General features: G+C 39.4%; 1 protein-coding gene across 1 annotated transcript in view; it reads right to left on the bottom strand.

The window, feature by feature from the left end:
• Window positions 1-17,411, bottom strand: part of kif21b (kinesin family member 21B) — a 59,661-nt gene that overhangs the window by 2,453 nt on the left and 39,797 nt on the right. The window contains exons 24-32 of the mRNA XM_053315216.1: window positions 16,958-17,202; window positions 15,892-15,960; window positions 15,630-15,740; window positions 9,372-9,508; window positions 7,617-7,797; window positions 7,169-7,333; window positions 6,413-6,530; window positions 6,113-6,283; window positions 1,349-1,548 (exon numbers count right to left, since the gene is read on the bottom strand). Of these exons, the coding sequence (XP_053171191.1) occupies window positions 1,349-1,548; window positions 6,113-6,283; window positions 6,413-6,530; window positions 7,169-7,333; window positions 7,617-7,797; window positions 9,372-9,508; window positions 15,630-15,740; window positions 15,892-15,960; window positions 16,958-17,202 (1,397 nt within the window). The remainder of the gene's footprint in view (window positions 1-1,348; window positions 1,549-6,112; window positions 6,284-6,412; window positions 6,531-7,168; window positions 7,334-7,616; window positions 7,798-9,371; window positions 9,509-15,629; window positions 15,741-15,891; window positions 15,961-16,957; window positions 17,203-17,411) is intronic.

Genomic DNA, 17,411 nt, shown 5'->3' with positions numbered 1-17,411 from the left:
CAATCATGGGAGGCTGGTGGCTCGGCCCTTGATGGCTAGGACCCGACGAGGAAGACATGGGGTTAAGCCAGGCACGTAGCTCCACAACTTCACCCTGCAGTCACTGGGGTCAACAGGGGGAGGGAGGAGTAGAGGAGGAGGAGGAGGACGTGGGAGGTGGGAGGCCAGGATGAAGAACAACAGGAGGAGAGGTGTGGGGAAGGCAGAGTTTAAGAGACCGAATAAGAGGATATATAATTGTCCAGCAAGCAAACAGCAGGAAATTATGAAGGTTTACAGATGTGATGAGAGATAAAAGACAGTGACAGAAGGAGAGGGAGTAGAGACTTAGTCAGCTTCAGTGAAAGCCCACTGTGAAAAAGGGAACACAGACAGTTTGAGGGGGCCACATAACAGACACACACAAACACATATACCAGCATTATCTCTGGCTGATGCAGCTATGAGCTCAGCAAAACACTGATTTGGAGAAAAACAGGATTTAGTATGACCCTCTCCATGCTGCACAAGGATGATACACAGCTGCACATAGGTTAATGCTTGAGATGAAGCAAGCATGAATCATAATGCAGTATTTCACTCACAAAAAATGCAGCATATTTGGTAAAAGGCTCGCATTTGCTCTCTCTTTGTAGCAGTATGAAAAACTAAAATATAAACATTATGTTCTCTGGTTTTTCAATGTCTAACCAACCAATTGTGTGATAAGGCTATAAGTGCTCTATATTTTCTTTACTGTCACTGAATCCAATGAAAACCAACAATGTGTCAGACTGTCTCTCGATGCTTTCCTCAAGTACTCAGCCTCAAGCCTATTTGTTCCTACTGAGGATTTAAACCACTAAAAAACACCTCACAGATCTACAGTTTTATTTTCATAAAACCAAATGTTACTCTAACAGGAGTAAATAGTGTATTTGTTGGGAACTAATTTCCACTGTGGATTAATACACGTTTGATGCTCTAGTGAGTCTTCTAACAGCAGACATGAAAGAACACATCAGCCAGTGCATCCTTTTCATGGGATTTGTTGACAATGTAAAATATAGCCGGTCTTATCCTTTAATGCTTGTGTGTAATTCACTTCAAAACCTGAAGATCTTTTAATCTGCTCACACTTTAATGATGGGAATTTATTGTGAATAAAAGCCATTTATTTAGACACACAATGTTTTTTTAACTCTCCAAATTGGTGATGATCTTTACAGAATTGAACCTTTCAGTCCATTAATCCCTTAACTACATCAACTGAGTGCTAAACAGATAAAAAGCAAATAAATAAAACATTTTATGAACCCTTCTCTCTTACTATACTGTGATACAAACACTTTTTTTCTTTTTTTTTTACCTGGATGCAGTGAAGATCTGCCTTGAGTTGGTACATATGGCGTTAATGGGGCTTTCGTGACCTCTGACCTCTCCTATCGGGGTGAAGTTGTCTACATTCCACACCTTCAACATGCCACCGCGGCAGGCACTCAGCAACATGGGTCGGCCCGGGACGTACGCCAGAGCACACACCCAGTCCTTATGGGCGTTTGGGATTTGCTGTGGAGTGAAGGCAGAGAGACACAGAGAGTGAGTGAGGGAGGAAGATTTTACGTTTCAGCGAGGACACACACAACTATTACTCTCGTCGTGACTCTGCTCATGTGATGCACTGGAACAAATCCAGGCGAGCTTGATGCAGACAGTGCAGCAGGGCCTGAGATACACCACACTGGATGAACATGAACACACAATAAAGACACAAGTGCTAATGCAAATGGCTTTTGTGAGATATAGATATTTTGGATATATGTGATTTGACTGTATAAAACATGGGATTTTAAAAAGAAAAAAAGAAAAGAAAACACAACTGACTGGCTGATGTACTGCCTGGCTCACTGAGTAATGCGGGTTACTGATTTCTTAAAATAGCAGTAGGAAGAGCATGAATGTTCAATGTTTCATTCTTAATGAATATAAATGACCATAGTTAAAGCTGCATATTTCTTGAATGGAAATGCACAACGCGGTTGCTAGGCAACATGGAAGTATGGTTTAAACGCACTGACACTTTATTTAAACTGTGCAGTTATTCTTAGCTTGTGTGCCTATGCATTCAGTGCTTCAGTGACGGCTTCTAGCATGATTAACTCAATCAGATGGAAGAATGAATTCAACCGCCTTATGTTTACTGAGATAACCATAGTATCATGAATCTCTACCTTAAAGTTTGTAGGAAGTACTTTTGTTTCAAATCATAGCTCAACTACAGTATATGGCAAAGTGTAATGTTCCAGAGTAATCAGTCATTTCAGCACTACAGATTTATCTGATCTCTACACAGCCTTTAAAAGCTCAAATACATGTTACATACGTTCTTTTGTTTTACCCTCATTAAAATATAATGATATTTAAACACCCCTGGACCCATACAGTATTCTACTATTTTGGTATTGGATTAATTGGTCTCACATCAGCTTCACTCAGCTGCTGTGAGGAACAAACTGTAACACAGCAACAAAAACATCTGACAAAGAGCTTATAAATAGACAACATGCTTTTTTATCCATTTTTGTATGAACTGAAGAAAAAATGAAGAACAGAGTGAAACATGATTATGCTGATGCACCACTGCAGAGGTGCAATGTTAAATATAATCAGTCCAAATGCTATCACTTTCTTAAAATAGAGAACAAACGGCAAAAATGACTAACCCTTTATCACAACTGCACGTTGTGTTTTTGCGCAGTGTTTTTTTTTTTACTGACTATCTCAACCAGCTGGACTGCAAATGCTCCAAACAGTAAAACATATGCACAGTAAGATAACTTTAACTACTCTTTCCTGTAGTGGTTTGTTTCTGCCATAATTGTTATTTTCATGTTGCATTTTGAGATAAGTTTTTAATCAAAGCAGCACAGCAAATACAATTAGTTTCCATCAACTACCTTACATACTAATTTGTTTCCAATAACCGTTCTGTACATGTATTTCATCCTGCTTTGGTTTACAGATGGCATTATGATTGTAATTCTGCTGCTGGTCAGATGTATGATCCTGTATATTTCACTCCCATCCCTCATGAGCTAATGTACAATCTTAAATAATAATCATCATCCCTTTCTTTGGCTTTCTGAGCATAAAAGAAAACAGTATTATTTGACTGAAGATTATTTCATCTTGAAACAGGGCTCAAAGTCATCTGATATTATGCGATTCTTTTTCTACAATGGTCCAAGCCAGGAGGGATTTAAATATTGTGAGTGACATTATCAAAATTGCTATAATTTTCTATGCACCACATCATCTAGTACAAATATCACACTGCTTTGAATCAACAAAGTGTGTATTTAAAAAAAACCTGGAAAAGCTCCCATCATGAATCTGTAGGTCTCAAGAATGATTCACAACAGAAGGTAAAAACTACTATTTGACACAAAACTCTCTCCTGACTTTAAGATTCACTTAAAAATAAACCCATTCTCACATATGGATATACAGTACATGGACAGCAACAATGTTTGGTTACATTGCTGTTTGAGTGTAAAAAAACATGAAAATTTGCTGATGTTGTTATCAGATTCTGATCCAAGTTATTAATACTCGAATTTCGCACATCTGGCATCAGTGATTGAGCCGTGTTCAAAATGATTCATGTATGTGCAGAACTGCTGGTGATTCAGTCCAGCACAGTTTTCTCATTTGCAGCAGGGACACTATGTGATTCCTCTTGACATGCAGACAGGGTCACAGTAGATTTCTGACTCATACATTTAAACTTTAAGTCCAACTGAAATCACATAAAAAATAGTTAATTTTTATGTATTTTTAGAAAAAGGGTACATAGACAAGCCCCCACCAATGCAGCCCTTACATGCACTAGCTCATTATTTAACAACATTCACCAGTGGGTAAAGTGTGTTACTGTTTCCCATCACCTCATAGAGAGCAACTGAGCCACATTGCAGCAACAGTTGCATAAGCATTTTGACAAACCAGTAACAGAATAACATACACAGAATCCTGAAATTATTTTTGCGAGCAACTGGGAATCACTTGGCTACAGTTTGCAGTAATTATAAGGAAATTGCTTGACATGGTCCCTCGAGAGAGAGAGAAAAAACTATGCCATATGCATTTTAACAGAGAGGTCAGAGCAAAACAGCTCACAGCAGGTTCAGAGTCTGCTGTAATATATTCTATTATACCCCAAGCGACAATTTGATCCTATTACATAATTAGACAGAGACTACTGAGTTACAGAGGCTGTAAAATGGATTGTGTATGCTGCTTCATAAATGAGTTTAAGGTCATATGCCGCAGACCTCAGCACTGCCTGTGTTGATTTAATTCAGCCTTTGAGTGGAAATAATTTTGTCTGTTCGGATAAACAAAGGCTAAACAGAACTTGTGCTGCTTAATATGCACATTATTGTACATGCAGAGGAGTGTGCTACATCCACCCACGAGCTGCAATAGTATGCATTCTAACATATGCAGGCAACAGAGGTGTATGTATGAGACACACAGAAATCAAAACATGCATACAAAAATAAATACAAAATGCACACCATGACTTTCCTCTGTGATACATGTGGGCTCAAACACCTTGATTTTGACACAATGCTTTCTTACCACATTACACTGTCTTGACTTTCTGCACAGAGGGAACAGTCAGGGTAAAGGCAGACATGTAGGGAGCACTGTGGAGGCAGGAAGCTGTCCACCAACTCAACGCTTAAGTGACAGCTTAGCTTCTCATTGTCATAGCTGAGCCAGTGTCAGATAACAAGTAAAAGGCAATCTCTACTGGGCACAGAAGGTACGTGTATGTGTGGGCAAAAAGATGCTGCAATACTACATAAACTGGTTTGATAGACATGTCCAAATTGGACAGTCATGGAGGAAAATGTTAGCCCACTGCTTTGGATTGTGTGTCTTTGAGTGATCTTTGCTTCTATAGAGGTAACCTTCATCACAATCAGACAAATTTCCACAAATGTCCTGCAAATAATTAACCAGATAATCAGACTCAATTACTGTTTGGTTTCCCTTCACTCTTTCAGCCTGACATCATGTTTCTATTTGTCAATTTCTTGTTGGTGGTTGTTTTGCAGCAAGTGACATATCTGTGATTTTCAGTTAAAAATGAAAACTATGGAAGCAGTTCCTACAATATTTTTCAGGGAATCAGTGAAATCATTTGAGTTATTATTCCTGTAAGTCCATTATTTTCTGTGTCCATGTCAACATACTCCCACCCACATAGCTGTGATTGGTTTGCTCTTTCTCCAATCAGTGGACACAGTCGTTAATGAGTACAGAATATCAACAAACGGTAATATAGAGGTCTGGAACCAACTACCAACTGTGATTCATTTCATGAATATTTTATTCATTATTTATTTTATTTTTATTTATTTATTGTTTAATAATGTAGTCTATAAAATGCCAAAAACAAATGTGAAAATACACATTGCAATGTGTCTTGAAATTGTTTTTTTTTCATGACACAAAGTTATTCAATTTACAATAATACTGTACATATAACTGAGAAAAGAACACATTTGAAAAGCTAAAACCAGAACATTCTTGACATTTCTGCTTGAAAAATTAATCAATTAATTGTCATAATTCATTAATTTTCTGTGGACCAAATTATTGACATAATAGTTCACAATAGAGGAAGTGAAGCTAATTTGGCATCATCACTGACAAGAATCTTCTTACTGCAATAACCTACCACAGTCCCTATTTACTGTGTGTTTATCTGCACAGCATACACCATATGGAAAGACTGGCTTTACTTACAAGATAATAAAAGGTCATGAGATCGTGGGGGAGGCATGCTTCAAATTTAGATATATGAACTCCAAATTCACATTAATATACAAAGCTTACTGCTCAACTCAACCCTGCTGACCTCACAGAGTATGTAGGAAAAATTCATAAGGCACAATGTAGCCTTGATTTTAAATAGGTCTCACTGAATGTTGGTATATCTTCAGCATGGTGAAAGAGACATTTTTTCAATTGAAAGAAAATTCCACTTAGTCATATATGACACAAATCTTAAAAGAAACAAAAACCCACTCATAATACACATTTGCACACATTAACACACCTGAGTGAGCTCCTGCTGCTCCAGATCCCATTTTTTGATGCCGTTGTCTCTTGACCCGCTGAACAGTACGTCTCCCTGCACAGCCAAACACTCGATGCCGTCATAATGAGGTGGCTCAAAGTTATGAGCTGGGCCTACATTACCCATAGTTCCTTCTGCCACGTCAAACACCTGCAGAGACAATACAAAGCAGGAGACAATATAAGATGTGTCTGCGTTTGTCTTCTCATGTGGTGAGTGATGTGTGAAATTTGACATTCAGAGATGGTCTAAAGGTGTGTGTGTGTGTGTGTGTGTTACCTTGACATAATGGTCTTTGGAACCAGTGATTACTTGGTCTTTGCCCAGCAGAGACTGTCCCACTGTCAGACACATGACAGAGCCAATGTGACCTGTCAACTTCCCCATCGCTTGCATCCTACACACACACACAGACACAGACACAGACACAAGGAGAAGAAGCAAAGGTCTGTGAAATTCATTACTTACAAGAATATGATTTTCAAGGTGCCTGTTTCACTGAATGTAATCACTTTCTGTCTCACGAGTGAAGTAAAACTGCTGACACATAGCAATGCTATAGGCACAGATGACACTAAAGAGATGTTTAATACATTCCTTTTTCATTTCTGGGGATTTTTATGCATCATTAAATGGGTCTGAGCCCTTCAGCGTTAACTGTCTGGTCCAATCTGTTAATAATTTCCCTCTAGAACCATGAACACTTGGATGTCAGAAAAAGGTGCCTTGCAGAAAACAAGTGTATGCTGCGTCTTTGCTGTTTCTGTAGACAGCCTTTTTTAATCTCCTCTGACAAATCTTAATCAGCTCACATGTTTGTTACCATCTGACAAGTGAATGTATACTTCCACATCCATGGTGAAAGAATTTAGAGCTGGCCTTCAAAAAAAAAAATCTGCATAAATGATGAATGAATAAATTGCTGATTAAACATATAAATTAAATAAAACAAATAAATGCATGACTTGCTTAATACTTTAATCAATAACTGTATGAGGTTTATAAATGAATAAATAAATGAAGGAATAAATGTACCTGTTGAGGTCCCAGATGCGGACAGTGTTTCCAGCAGCAGCATACAGGACAGATCCTGATGGGTTGAGGGATATCTGGTTGATCTGACACTCGCCCTGTGCAAAGGTGATGGTGCGGGTGGTGGTGCCGGCACATGCATCACCTGAAACCACCTGCCCTGATGAACTGTGGGAATAAAGAGAAGTCATACACAGACAAACAGTATTAGAGAAATACACAAATAGAAGCAGAATTCAAAAGGGGGACATTAGAGGACCAAGCAAATAGGAGAAATCCACTCTCAATGTATCTCACATCAAATATTCCCTCATTTTTTCATTTTTCTGCTCCTTGAAACACATCACTGAACAGAAAAGGCATATTCTTAAATCACTGCCATCAAATCTCCTTAGCTGCAATTTTTCAGTTTAACAGCTCTGACTAGCTCCATCTGGCTGGTTGCACTTACGTGAGCGTGCGGACACACTTGGCGGCGTCGCGGATGTCCCACACCTTGATGTAGGAGGTGGATACAGAGAAGACCAGACAGGAGGAGGGACAATATTTGACTGCCACCACGTTGTTGGGGTGGCCTTTCAGGGTGACAATCTCCTGACCCGTCACCAGGTTCCACATCTTACAAGTACGATCTGGAGAGGGGGAAAGAGAAAGAGGGGCAATTCACATACTGAGTAGCTGCATTTCCACTGAAACTTGCATGCGTTTTATGTTGCTTAAAATGGTTTGGAGTGTTTTACTTTCACTGACAGTAATCAAACTTAGACACCATTTAATTCAAATTATGTCAATCATTTTTAGTCTCTTACATTTTTCAGTTGGGCATAAAGTCTGGAAGCATCCTGGCTCTCTCAAAAGTTCAAAAATATGCCTACCAATACCTCTTAAGCTCACTAATTAACATATTGTATCTTGTTTTGTTGGTTTAATCCATACAAAAAACTCAAATTGTGTAAGGATTAAAGTAATAGTTTGACTGCTTATTTGCTTTCTTTCCAAGAATTAAATGAGGAGCGCACAGCTGCCAACTTTTGACATCAGCTTGGAGCGAGATTTGTTCCCGTGAGGAGGGAGCAGGGTTAGTAGTACTTATTTTTGTTTGTAATAAAATGAGCATCATTCCTCACTCTCTCTGGCCTTGTTTAGTGGTTCAATAACCTGCACTACAACTTTACACTGACAGATCCTGAGTAACACCCAACGAATTCAGAAAATTAGATAAATGACCATTGCTTACATGTCAAGTAACAGAAAGCAAACTTGGAAAGATACACACAAATGTAATATGAAACAAATTTCCTGCATTTCACCACCACCCAACCTCTTAGATCACTTAAAGAATTAGAAACCTGCACTAGTTTAGATTAGTTAGATTGAAGGTGCTATACATGCATCAACTGATTATCAGAAGAATGGCTATTTCATATTAGATTTTTTCCCAAGAATTAGATGAGAAGCACACAGCTGCCAACTTTTGACTTCAGCTTGGAGTGAGACTTGCTCCTGTGGGGAGGGAACACAGTTATAAGAACATTATGTAGCCTAAAATCGTAGTAAAAAATCTTTTAATGGGAATTGTGAGAAATTTTGTGTGTGACAGAGCCACAGGGTGTTCCCGTAACCATGGTAACTCACTCTCACTCCTGCCTGTGTGCACACCGCACGAGAGGAGAGGAGAGGAGAGGAGAAGAGAGGAGAGGAGAGGAAGAGCGGCTGACAGAGATTACTCTGAGCAGCATGCATGGGAATAAATTACAATATAGGAGATTGGGAGAACATGGATGTGTTGTGTGAAAGTGAAAAATGTCAATTGCATGAGTGTCACGTTCAATGCGCGAGAGACTGACTAGTCTAGCTCCCCATGAAGGTATCAAAATCTGCCTAACAGCACATTTGAAGTTCACGAATTACCACGTTACATTTTGTTTGTAGAAAAAGGGTTTTTGTAAACTTCCTGTATAAGTTGCCTTTGGACAGAGCCAAGCTAGTTGTGTCCTGTTTCTATTCTTTATGCTATGTTAGGCTAACCCCCTTGCCTTAGCTCCATACTTAACACACATGCATATGAGTGGTATCAATCTGCTTATCTCACTCTTGGAAAGAAAAGCAAATATGCATATTTCCCTAAATGTTGAAGTAATCCTTTAAAGGCGTCACAGCTTTGAGATGACAAACTTTTCAGTCAGCATGTTAGTGGTGTGTGTACCTTTAGATCCAGTGAACAGCAGCTCGTCTGTAGCGTCCACACACAGCACCGGCTTCGAGTGGCCCTCAGCTACAGATACACACTGGAGGGGTGCTGTTCGACCCCCCTTCACACCCCCGATGGGATTGATCGTACCCCTAAAGATCACACACACAGTCACACTTTCTTCAGTATAAATCAGTGAGGATGATTCTCACTAATATTTACAGCTGTACTACGGCACTGAAATGATCACAAACATGCATGCAAAAAGACATGTTCACATTATACAAAGACTACACAAATCCATACAAACCTTTCTGGATACATACATATAATCCACCTCCTAGAAACAGCAAAACACACACGCATGCACTCACACAACTTTCTTTTGGTTTTCTGAGCTCAGCTGTTCCATCTCTTTATGTTGTGCAAAAGCCCAATTAAGGCACTAAACAAGTTAGAGATGTTTTCCTATAAACCTTGTGTGTCTCTCTGTCTCTCACTCACACACACATACACACACACACACACACAAGCATTTTCTATATTATGTGCACTCAATCTTTGCTGAGATATTGCCCCCCCCAGTCTACCAATCTATGTCCCACTGACAGGCCACAGTCCCAGAGTGCCTGGAGAGCAGTCAGTGGAGTGAGACAGAACAGGGCGAGGGTGAGAAGAAGAGTGAGGAATGTGGGAAAATTGGTCCCTGGTGGGCTTCCTAACAACACGAGTGGTGGTTACTGTGTATGTGAGTGTGTGTGCATTTGTCTGTGTGAATTTGTGTGTGTGAGAGAGAGAGAGGGTCGAGAGAAGAAGTGAGGTAAAGAGCAAAACAGTGAGGGAGAGCTGGAGGATGTGAGGAGGAACAGAGAATCTGTGATTACACACAAAACAAAAGGCAGACCTGTTTCTGCACAGAGTGAGCAAAATACAGACGAATGTGCTTGAAACTTGTCAAGAATGCCAACATGCTCCTTTTCTGCGCCTTCACATACACACCAGTGTCCCAGTGTGAAAGCTAACACACACATACACACGTCAAATCAAAAAAATGCAAAACTTTACTTTCTGTCTTTCTATTTTTTTTTTTTACGATGCATAAAAATACCAACAAAAATCAAAATAAAAGTCAATCATCAGCCAGAGACAAAGACTGCATGCATGTCTGCCAAGTTTCACAAAACACAAAAGAGAACCGACTTGCACAAAATAAGCTGAAAACAATTTTTAATGACAGCCATCGCCTGGACGCCCGACTCCAGAGCAGCCTCCAACTCAAAAATAAACCACAGCACAACGTCCTGAAACGTCATCATCAACACATGCAACATCCAGCTCTGTTCAGCACCTCCACAGCCAATCGCCTTTTCGGGCCCAGGGAAAAGGGTAGATGTGGTACATGTGGGTGAGAGATGTAACAAGTCGACAACATAGTCAGATTAGCAGCTACTGCACAGCTGCAGGATCTGACTGTGCTGGCAGGTACATGGAGGGAACACAGCATCACAAACAATCTGTCCAACCCTCTTTTTGGCCCAATTCCATTTTGAAAAGAGCAATGATAGAAAAAAATAGTATTACTTTGATTAGAAAAAACTGTACATGTTAAGACAGTTCTCAATATTCTGAGTACATGGAGAAGAGAGGGGAAGGAAGATTTTTTTTAAACTAGGAGACATCGAATTTGGGGTGCAGCTTTATTCGAATGAACCTCATCACTCTAAATGAAGGCTGTTAACCAAACCATGTTGTCAGTCTTTAAAACTAATAAAATATATTACAAACATAATGTCTTCTACCTGATCCAACTGTGGTCTAAAGACAGCCCTGCCAGCAAATCATTATTATTATTTAAATACTTTCTTTTTTATTCTCTCCATAAAGACATAATATATACTGCACAATACTATGTAATACAGCACTCTGCTGAGTTGCAGGGTCAAGCACCAAGAGACCAGCAGACTAATGAAAACATGAGGGAAGATCAGTGTGTGCTCTCTGCAGTACATGGAAAAACAGATTTGTGTGTGCATGAATGTGTGTGTGTGTGTGTGTGTGTGGTAAAAATACAAGAGAATGAGAAAGGGTTGATCAGAATTATGAGGAGGAGAACTGTTTTTTAGCATCATGATATCATCACACATCATTATCCTTCACGAGTAGTTCACCATTTTGGGAAATATACTTATTTGTTTTCTCGCCGAGAGAAATATGAGCTCTGTGAAAAAAAGTTTTTAAAAAATCTGCCTTCCAGCACCTCTAAAGCTCACCAATTACCATGTTGTATTGTGTATAATCCGTACAAACACAAAAAATCTGGAGCGTGTCTGGTTGCTGTGATGACAAGACTCCAGGAATGACTGTGCCCGGTCAATATACTCCCACATAATCCCTGTAAAACCACAATTTAACATTTTTACACTTCAGTGTTGGTATGGATTAAACAAACAAGATATAATTATTAATCAGTCACATTTAGAGGTGCTGGCAGGCAGATTTTGTTCCATTCCAGACAGCAGGAGGTTAACTGTTTCCCCTTGTTTTCAGTCTTATGCTAAACTAAGCCATCTGGTTAATGACTATATCCCAAAAATGTCAAACTATTCCTTTAAGTCCTGTGTCTTCTAACCATAAATCTACTACTACTACTGTCTTTACTGGAAAATGCATTTACCTAATTATGATTAACCATGCCTGCCTGATAGGTAAACCTGGTTATTCCAGTTTTGGAGGATTGTTTAAATAATACTTTTTCCTTTTTAAATTCAGCATGTTTTTCTGCAGCCTGCTAAAAAGTGCTGAGGTTCATTCAGGTCCTGCGTGTGAGCAACATTACAGAGAAGCACAACACCACACAGGTGGACCGACATGTCAATGAGGCCAGGTGTGGTTAAAACATGCACCACGACAACCCCACTCGTGGAGGGGAAAAAAAACAGAGGAGGACAGGCCAGGCAAGGCGCTGACTACCGGTGGAGATGAGATGACACCAGGTGAGTTTACAGGCAAAATGACAAGACAGAATGACAGAGAGTGACAGACACAGTTCGTCTACCTGAGCACCTCGGAGAGCGAGGAGTCGCTGTCATCCGACCTGGAGGCAGAAGAGGAGCAGGAAGGAGGGAAGGGGAGGGGATTGGGTGGGGAGAGGAAAGGGTTAACCACGCTAAGGAAAGACAGAAGGGTTACTGGCAAAGGGTTACAGGGAGGAGTGACTACAGGAAGGGTTTTAGATATAAAGCAGTGCACAAAGTGGCAGGAAAGCCCAGTCAACAACAAAGCTTGTTCAGAGATTATCAGGCAGTTTGCCAGAAAACGAGCTTCCTTTCAAAAACAACCACTGGACAGGCTCTGATTCTTGACTGATGTCTGGTGATGTTTTTTCCTTGGTAAAGCATGTCTGGGTACACCATCACTAAGCAAAGGCTTGTTTTTAGATTTGTCCATAGCAGTGTTAGGGCTAACATTAAAGGGTTGAACATTTAAAGAAATAGCTCAACATTTTGAGAAATACTTCCCAAGAGCCTGCTGAGAAGATCAATACCAATCGTGTAACTGTCTGGGAAATATAAAATTACAGTCATCATCTGGTCATCTTATTTGAACATAGAGTAGAAACAAACAGAAACAGCTAGCCTGGCTCTGTGTAAAGGTGAAAAGGTAATTAGCCCATCAGCACTTCTTAAACTTACTGATTAACATGTTTTATTTCATTTGTTTATTTTATGCTTTTCTGCACTTCAAGGTTTGAACTGATTAGACAAGCAAGATGTAACATGTTAATTAGTGAGCTTTGGATGTGCTAGTAGACAGATTTCAGAGCCAGGCTCTCTGTTTTCCCTTGTTACAAGACTTATTCTAGGATAAGGTAGAGCAGTATTAATCTTCTTAGCTAACTCTCTGCAAGAAAGCCAATAAAGGTATTTCCAAAAATGTCCAACTGTTCATTTGAACAAGGCAGATAAAAGGTACAGAAAGAAAGGGAAGTAGTCGAGGAGGAGGCACTGATGACAGGATAGTCACACACAGAGGTGCAACAACTGCACATTATAATTTTTACACTTTTTTAGTGCTTATCCTTGTGTGTGACTCCTGTGATATCAATGTTCTCTCCTTCATCAACTCTTTCCAACCATTTTCAGGGAATTAATACAGAAAAGACACAGGGGATTGCAAACAGGGTTAACAGAGGGGAAAATCCAGTCGATTGGTGGATAAACTCGTCAATCAAACTCACAGACCGCCGAGCAAAAAATATCCAGACCACACCCATACCTCCACAATAGCTCAAACAGGAAGGCTGATATGTGTGACAGTGTAATAAAAAGTGTTATTATATTGTAAATATTTTATAGCCTCAGGTTTGTCACCATGAGAGCCTGTGCTTTATACTCTGAGCATGAAATAATAAAACAAAATGGCCCTGAATATGTCTGGAGGGAACAAAAGTGTTAAAAGCTGACAGAAATTCCTCCATTTCTTGGTATTTACTGCTGGCCACGCTGGCTATTAGCATAGTGATATCCGCTTTTCTCACAGACTCACAACACAAAACCCTTTTAAAATTCATTGGTTTTGGAGGATGCAAATGCAATGTGAAGATTAAAAAATGATCTGCGATTCAAAGCCTTGTTTGACAACAAAAAGCATAGAGAGAGATGTTTGTTTTAATTTCATCTTATTATCTAATCTTATTATTCACACGTGTCTTTCAAATCCATGTCAAATGCTTGATCCCTGACACATAGGCAATACATTTCTTCAAATATGAAACAGTCAAAAAAACAGAAGCAGATTATGATCATTAAAAGTGTTACTGCATTTTAATAGGTTTTGTGAACTTGCAAAGATGTACTTGAGAAAATCACAATCTCCATCTTTGCATAACAGATAGCTTCTAATTTAACACCCAATTACATATAGACAATTCATACTGGCTTTCTAATGATTCCTTAATAACTTAGCTTTATTTGGCTGTGAATTTATGTTTGTGATGATGAATAAAGTGTCAGTCAGGTCAGTGTTAGTAATCTTAGGACAAAATAAAATAAAATAAAATGATGGTTCAAATGATTTATGTGTAAATCTTTGGATACAGTACATAAAACATTTTTAAAGTATCATTTCAACACAAGAGTGCAAAATGTGTCTGGCATGTTTGCACTGAAAGCAAAATGATGTTAATTTCTTCCATCAAAATACAATAGTTCAAATTCTGCCTCTGCAACCAAAGATGAAAAGAAAAAAATCTCACACTGTTTCATCCTCCTGCATCAGGCTCTAAAGGAAGGCTTCTCCTGTGGGAACCTACTCCACCCTAAACGTAAATATCCTCACACATTGTCACCCTGAGTCAATTCAAAATGGCCACAGCTGCATCGAAAGACGACAACAGCCCACTCATTTACCTAACCCCTGCTCATGATAATGTGGACTGGACACACAGGCTCCCCCGCACACAAACACTGACACAAATATTCACACATACAGCACACTCACACAAAACACAACATCCCCTAACTCATTTCAGAGTCATTTCAGCTCATTCCAGTCTTGGCCCCTTGGCAGCTGACATTAACATGCATCTCATATCCACATTGTTTCTCAATCTGACATAGCTGAATTACACATTCATATGCTGAGACGTATATTCTACCTTTCTTTTCCCTTCGTGTAAGTAAATAGGATGAAAAAACAACAACGCACAACAATTCAACACCAGCACTAACAACACGTACATTATAAGATGTGATTTGTTTTGCCCAGCTGTTTCTTTTATTGGATTATATAAGATTATAAAGACTGAAGTCTTACAATTGACATGTCTGTCTCCTGATTTGCATTTGTTTTAACACGCTGCAATTACACCTTGTTGTTAGTGTTGCTAATGCATCTTTGAGACGCCTGTGCTTGTGGTTTGGCGGATCAGATCTTCAGTACCTCTTGAGTGCATTTAACACCTGAATTCTGTGAATGTTTGCACCATCTGTCCCCTCAGGAGCTACACTAATGCCAGATGAAAAATATCTGTCCAAGAATGGGATTCATCTTAAGATAAACAGCTGGAACAGCACACTCTTTCGAGTCTCATCTATCCTGCAGACAAAAGCACTCTCCTCTCAAAAGGCTTGACCTTCAACTTCGAAAGAGAAGAAAAAGAAAGCGAGGTATGTTTGCAAGTGGAACGGAATTGATCAGATGAGAATGTGGGGACAAAAGGATAAAAGCAGTGTGTGTGTCTATCTCTGCAAGAGTGGAAGTATATGTACTCACTTGTCAAGAGCGGAACCTTGAGTTTGGTTGCTGGTGAGCCTGGAGAAGACATTGCGGTCGTTCCTGGTCCTCAGAGGAGGGGATGAGGGGGGAGTATAGCCATCAGTGGGCCTGATAAGGGGAAGGTTAAGGGTGAGGAAACACAAGAAGAGTTAAGAAGTGACAGGTATGAAAAAGCTAGGGGCAAATTGCATCACACAGTCATCAATGTGATTGATCTGCCTACAGAAAAGCTTGAATTCAAGCATTACAGTGCATGTACCTGTACGCGCGGTCGTAAGATTTCCTTCTTGTTAAAGGGGATGTGTCATAACCCCGAGACTGCCTGGGACTGACGCACACACACACATACACACAAAAGCAAACTAAGCAAATCTTAAAGGGAGTGCACAGGTATTAATGACATGAGGATGATACACATCTATATTATGTAAAATGGACTCTGTTGGGAATCTATAAGCGATAAGGTTTTAATGCAATTAGCAGTGTTTCTAGCACACTAAAGCAACCGGCAGACTATTTTCTGTAAATATCCAACTGCAAACATCCAGACTTCCCATCTCAAAGGACTGATGCAAATTTCAGTGAATTCCCTGAAGCAGTTCCATAACCTAAAAAATGTCATGCCCCTGGCAGGTTTCCATTGGTTGTTAACTTGGAAATAAGCAGTAGGAAATAGACACAAAAATGTTTGAGAACTTTGTCTCCAGAACCTAATTTTATCTGAAAATGAAACTATTTTCATTTTTCATGTTGATATATTTTGACATTACACAGTGTTTCTTGAGTTTGTTTTCTGTTTGTTGGTTTGTTCCAGCAAGACTTTCTATCTTTTAGAACTGCCATGATCAGTCGATTGACAAAAAAAATGTATTGTCAAGTATTTTGATAATCACTATATTGCTTTGGGTTATTTTTAAGAAAAAAAATCTAAATTCTCTGATTGTGGCTTCTCAAATGTGAATGTTCCAGTTTATTTTGTATTCTATCATGGTAAACTATATATCTTTAGTTTTGGTCATTTTATAGAGCTAATAACTCATCAATGAATTGAGAAATTAATAGACAGATTAATCAAGAATGAAAATAATTGTTAGTTGCAGCCATTCTATGTTTACATAGTTATGGGTACATTTTTGAGCAACCCATGTCAGCAATCTTTATTAAGGTGGGGGATCTGATGTGACCAACTCCATCTGAAGGAAACTCTAACCAAGCTGAGTCTTACTAGTTAGTCTATTTTTCCCTTTCAGATAAAACATTTAAAACATGTGTCTGACTTTCACTCAGTCTCAGTAATCAATATTATTTGTATCTTCATGACTTACAAGGTGTGTCCCCTGATAGGCAGGCTGATGGTGCGGGATGCACGCTCCCTGTGGTAGGGGTCTCGCAGGGAGAGGCTCAGCCCAAGGCTCCCTCTTGCCAGGCTAAGGCCATCCTCCTGAATATCTGTCAGCGAGGCCAGAGACTTGGTAATATACTGCTGTTTGCTGCCTGACGAGGGGTCAAGGATGGGACCCAGATACTCTGCCGACACCGCTTTAATCTGAGCCGACAGACGAGGCTCCATCTGTGTGGAAAATGTGAATCATTTGTGTTACAAAGGAACATAAGAAGGAGAGCGACATGAGAGAGAATGAAGATAGTGTGATATGAAAAACAGATCATATAAAGAATGAAATTAATTAAAGCACGAAAGGAAATTAAGATGCTGCCTGAAAACAATCCTCAGCCAGGAAAGAGCAGAGAGAATATATAAACAGTAAAATATCCAAGCTA

This window comes from Scomber japonicus, chromosome 3 (assembly GCF_027409825.1).
Source record: "Scomber japonicus isolate fScoJap1 chromosome 3, fScoJap1.pri, whole genome shotgun sequence".
NCBI lineage: Eukaryota > Metazoa > Chordata > Actinopteri > Scombriformes > Scombridae > Scomber > Scomber japonicus.
This window is presented reverse-complemented; position numbering and strand designations above follow the sequence as displayed.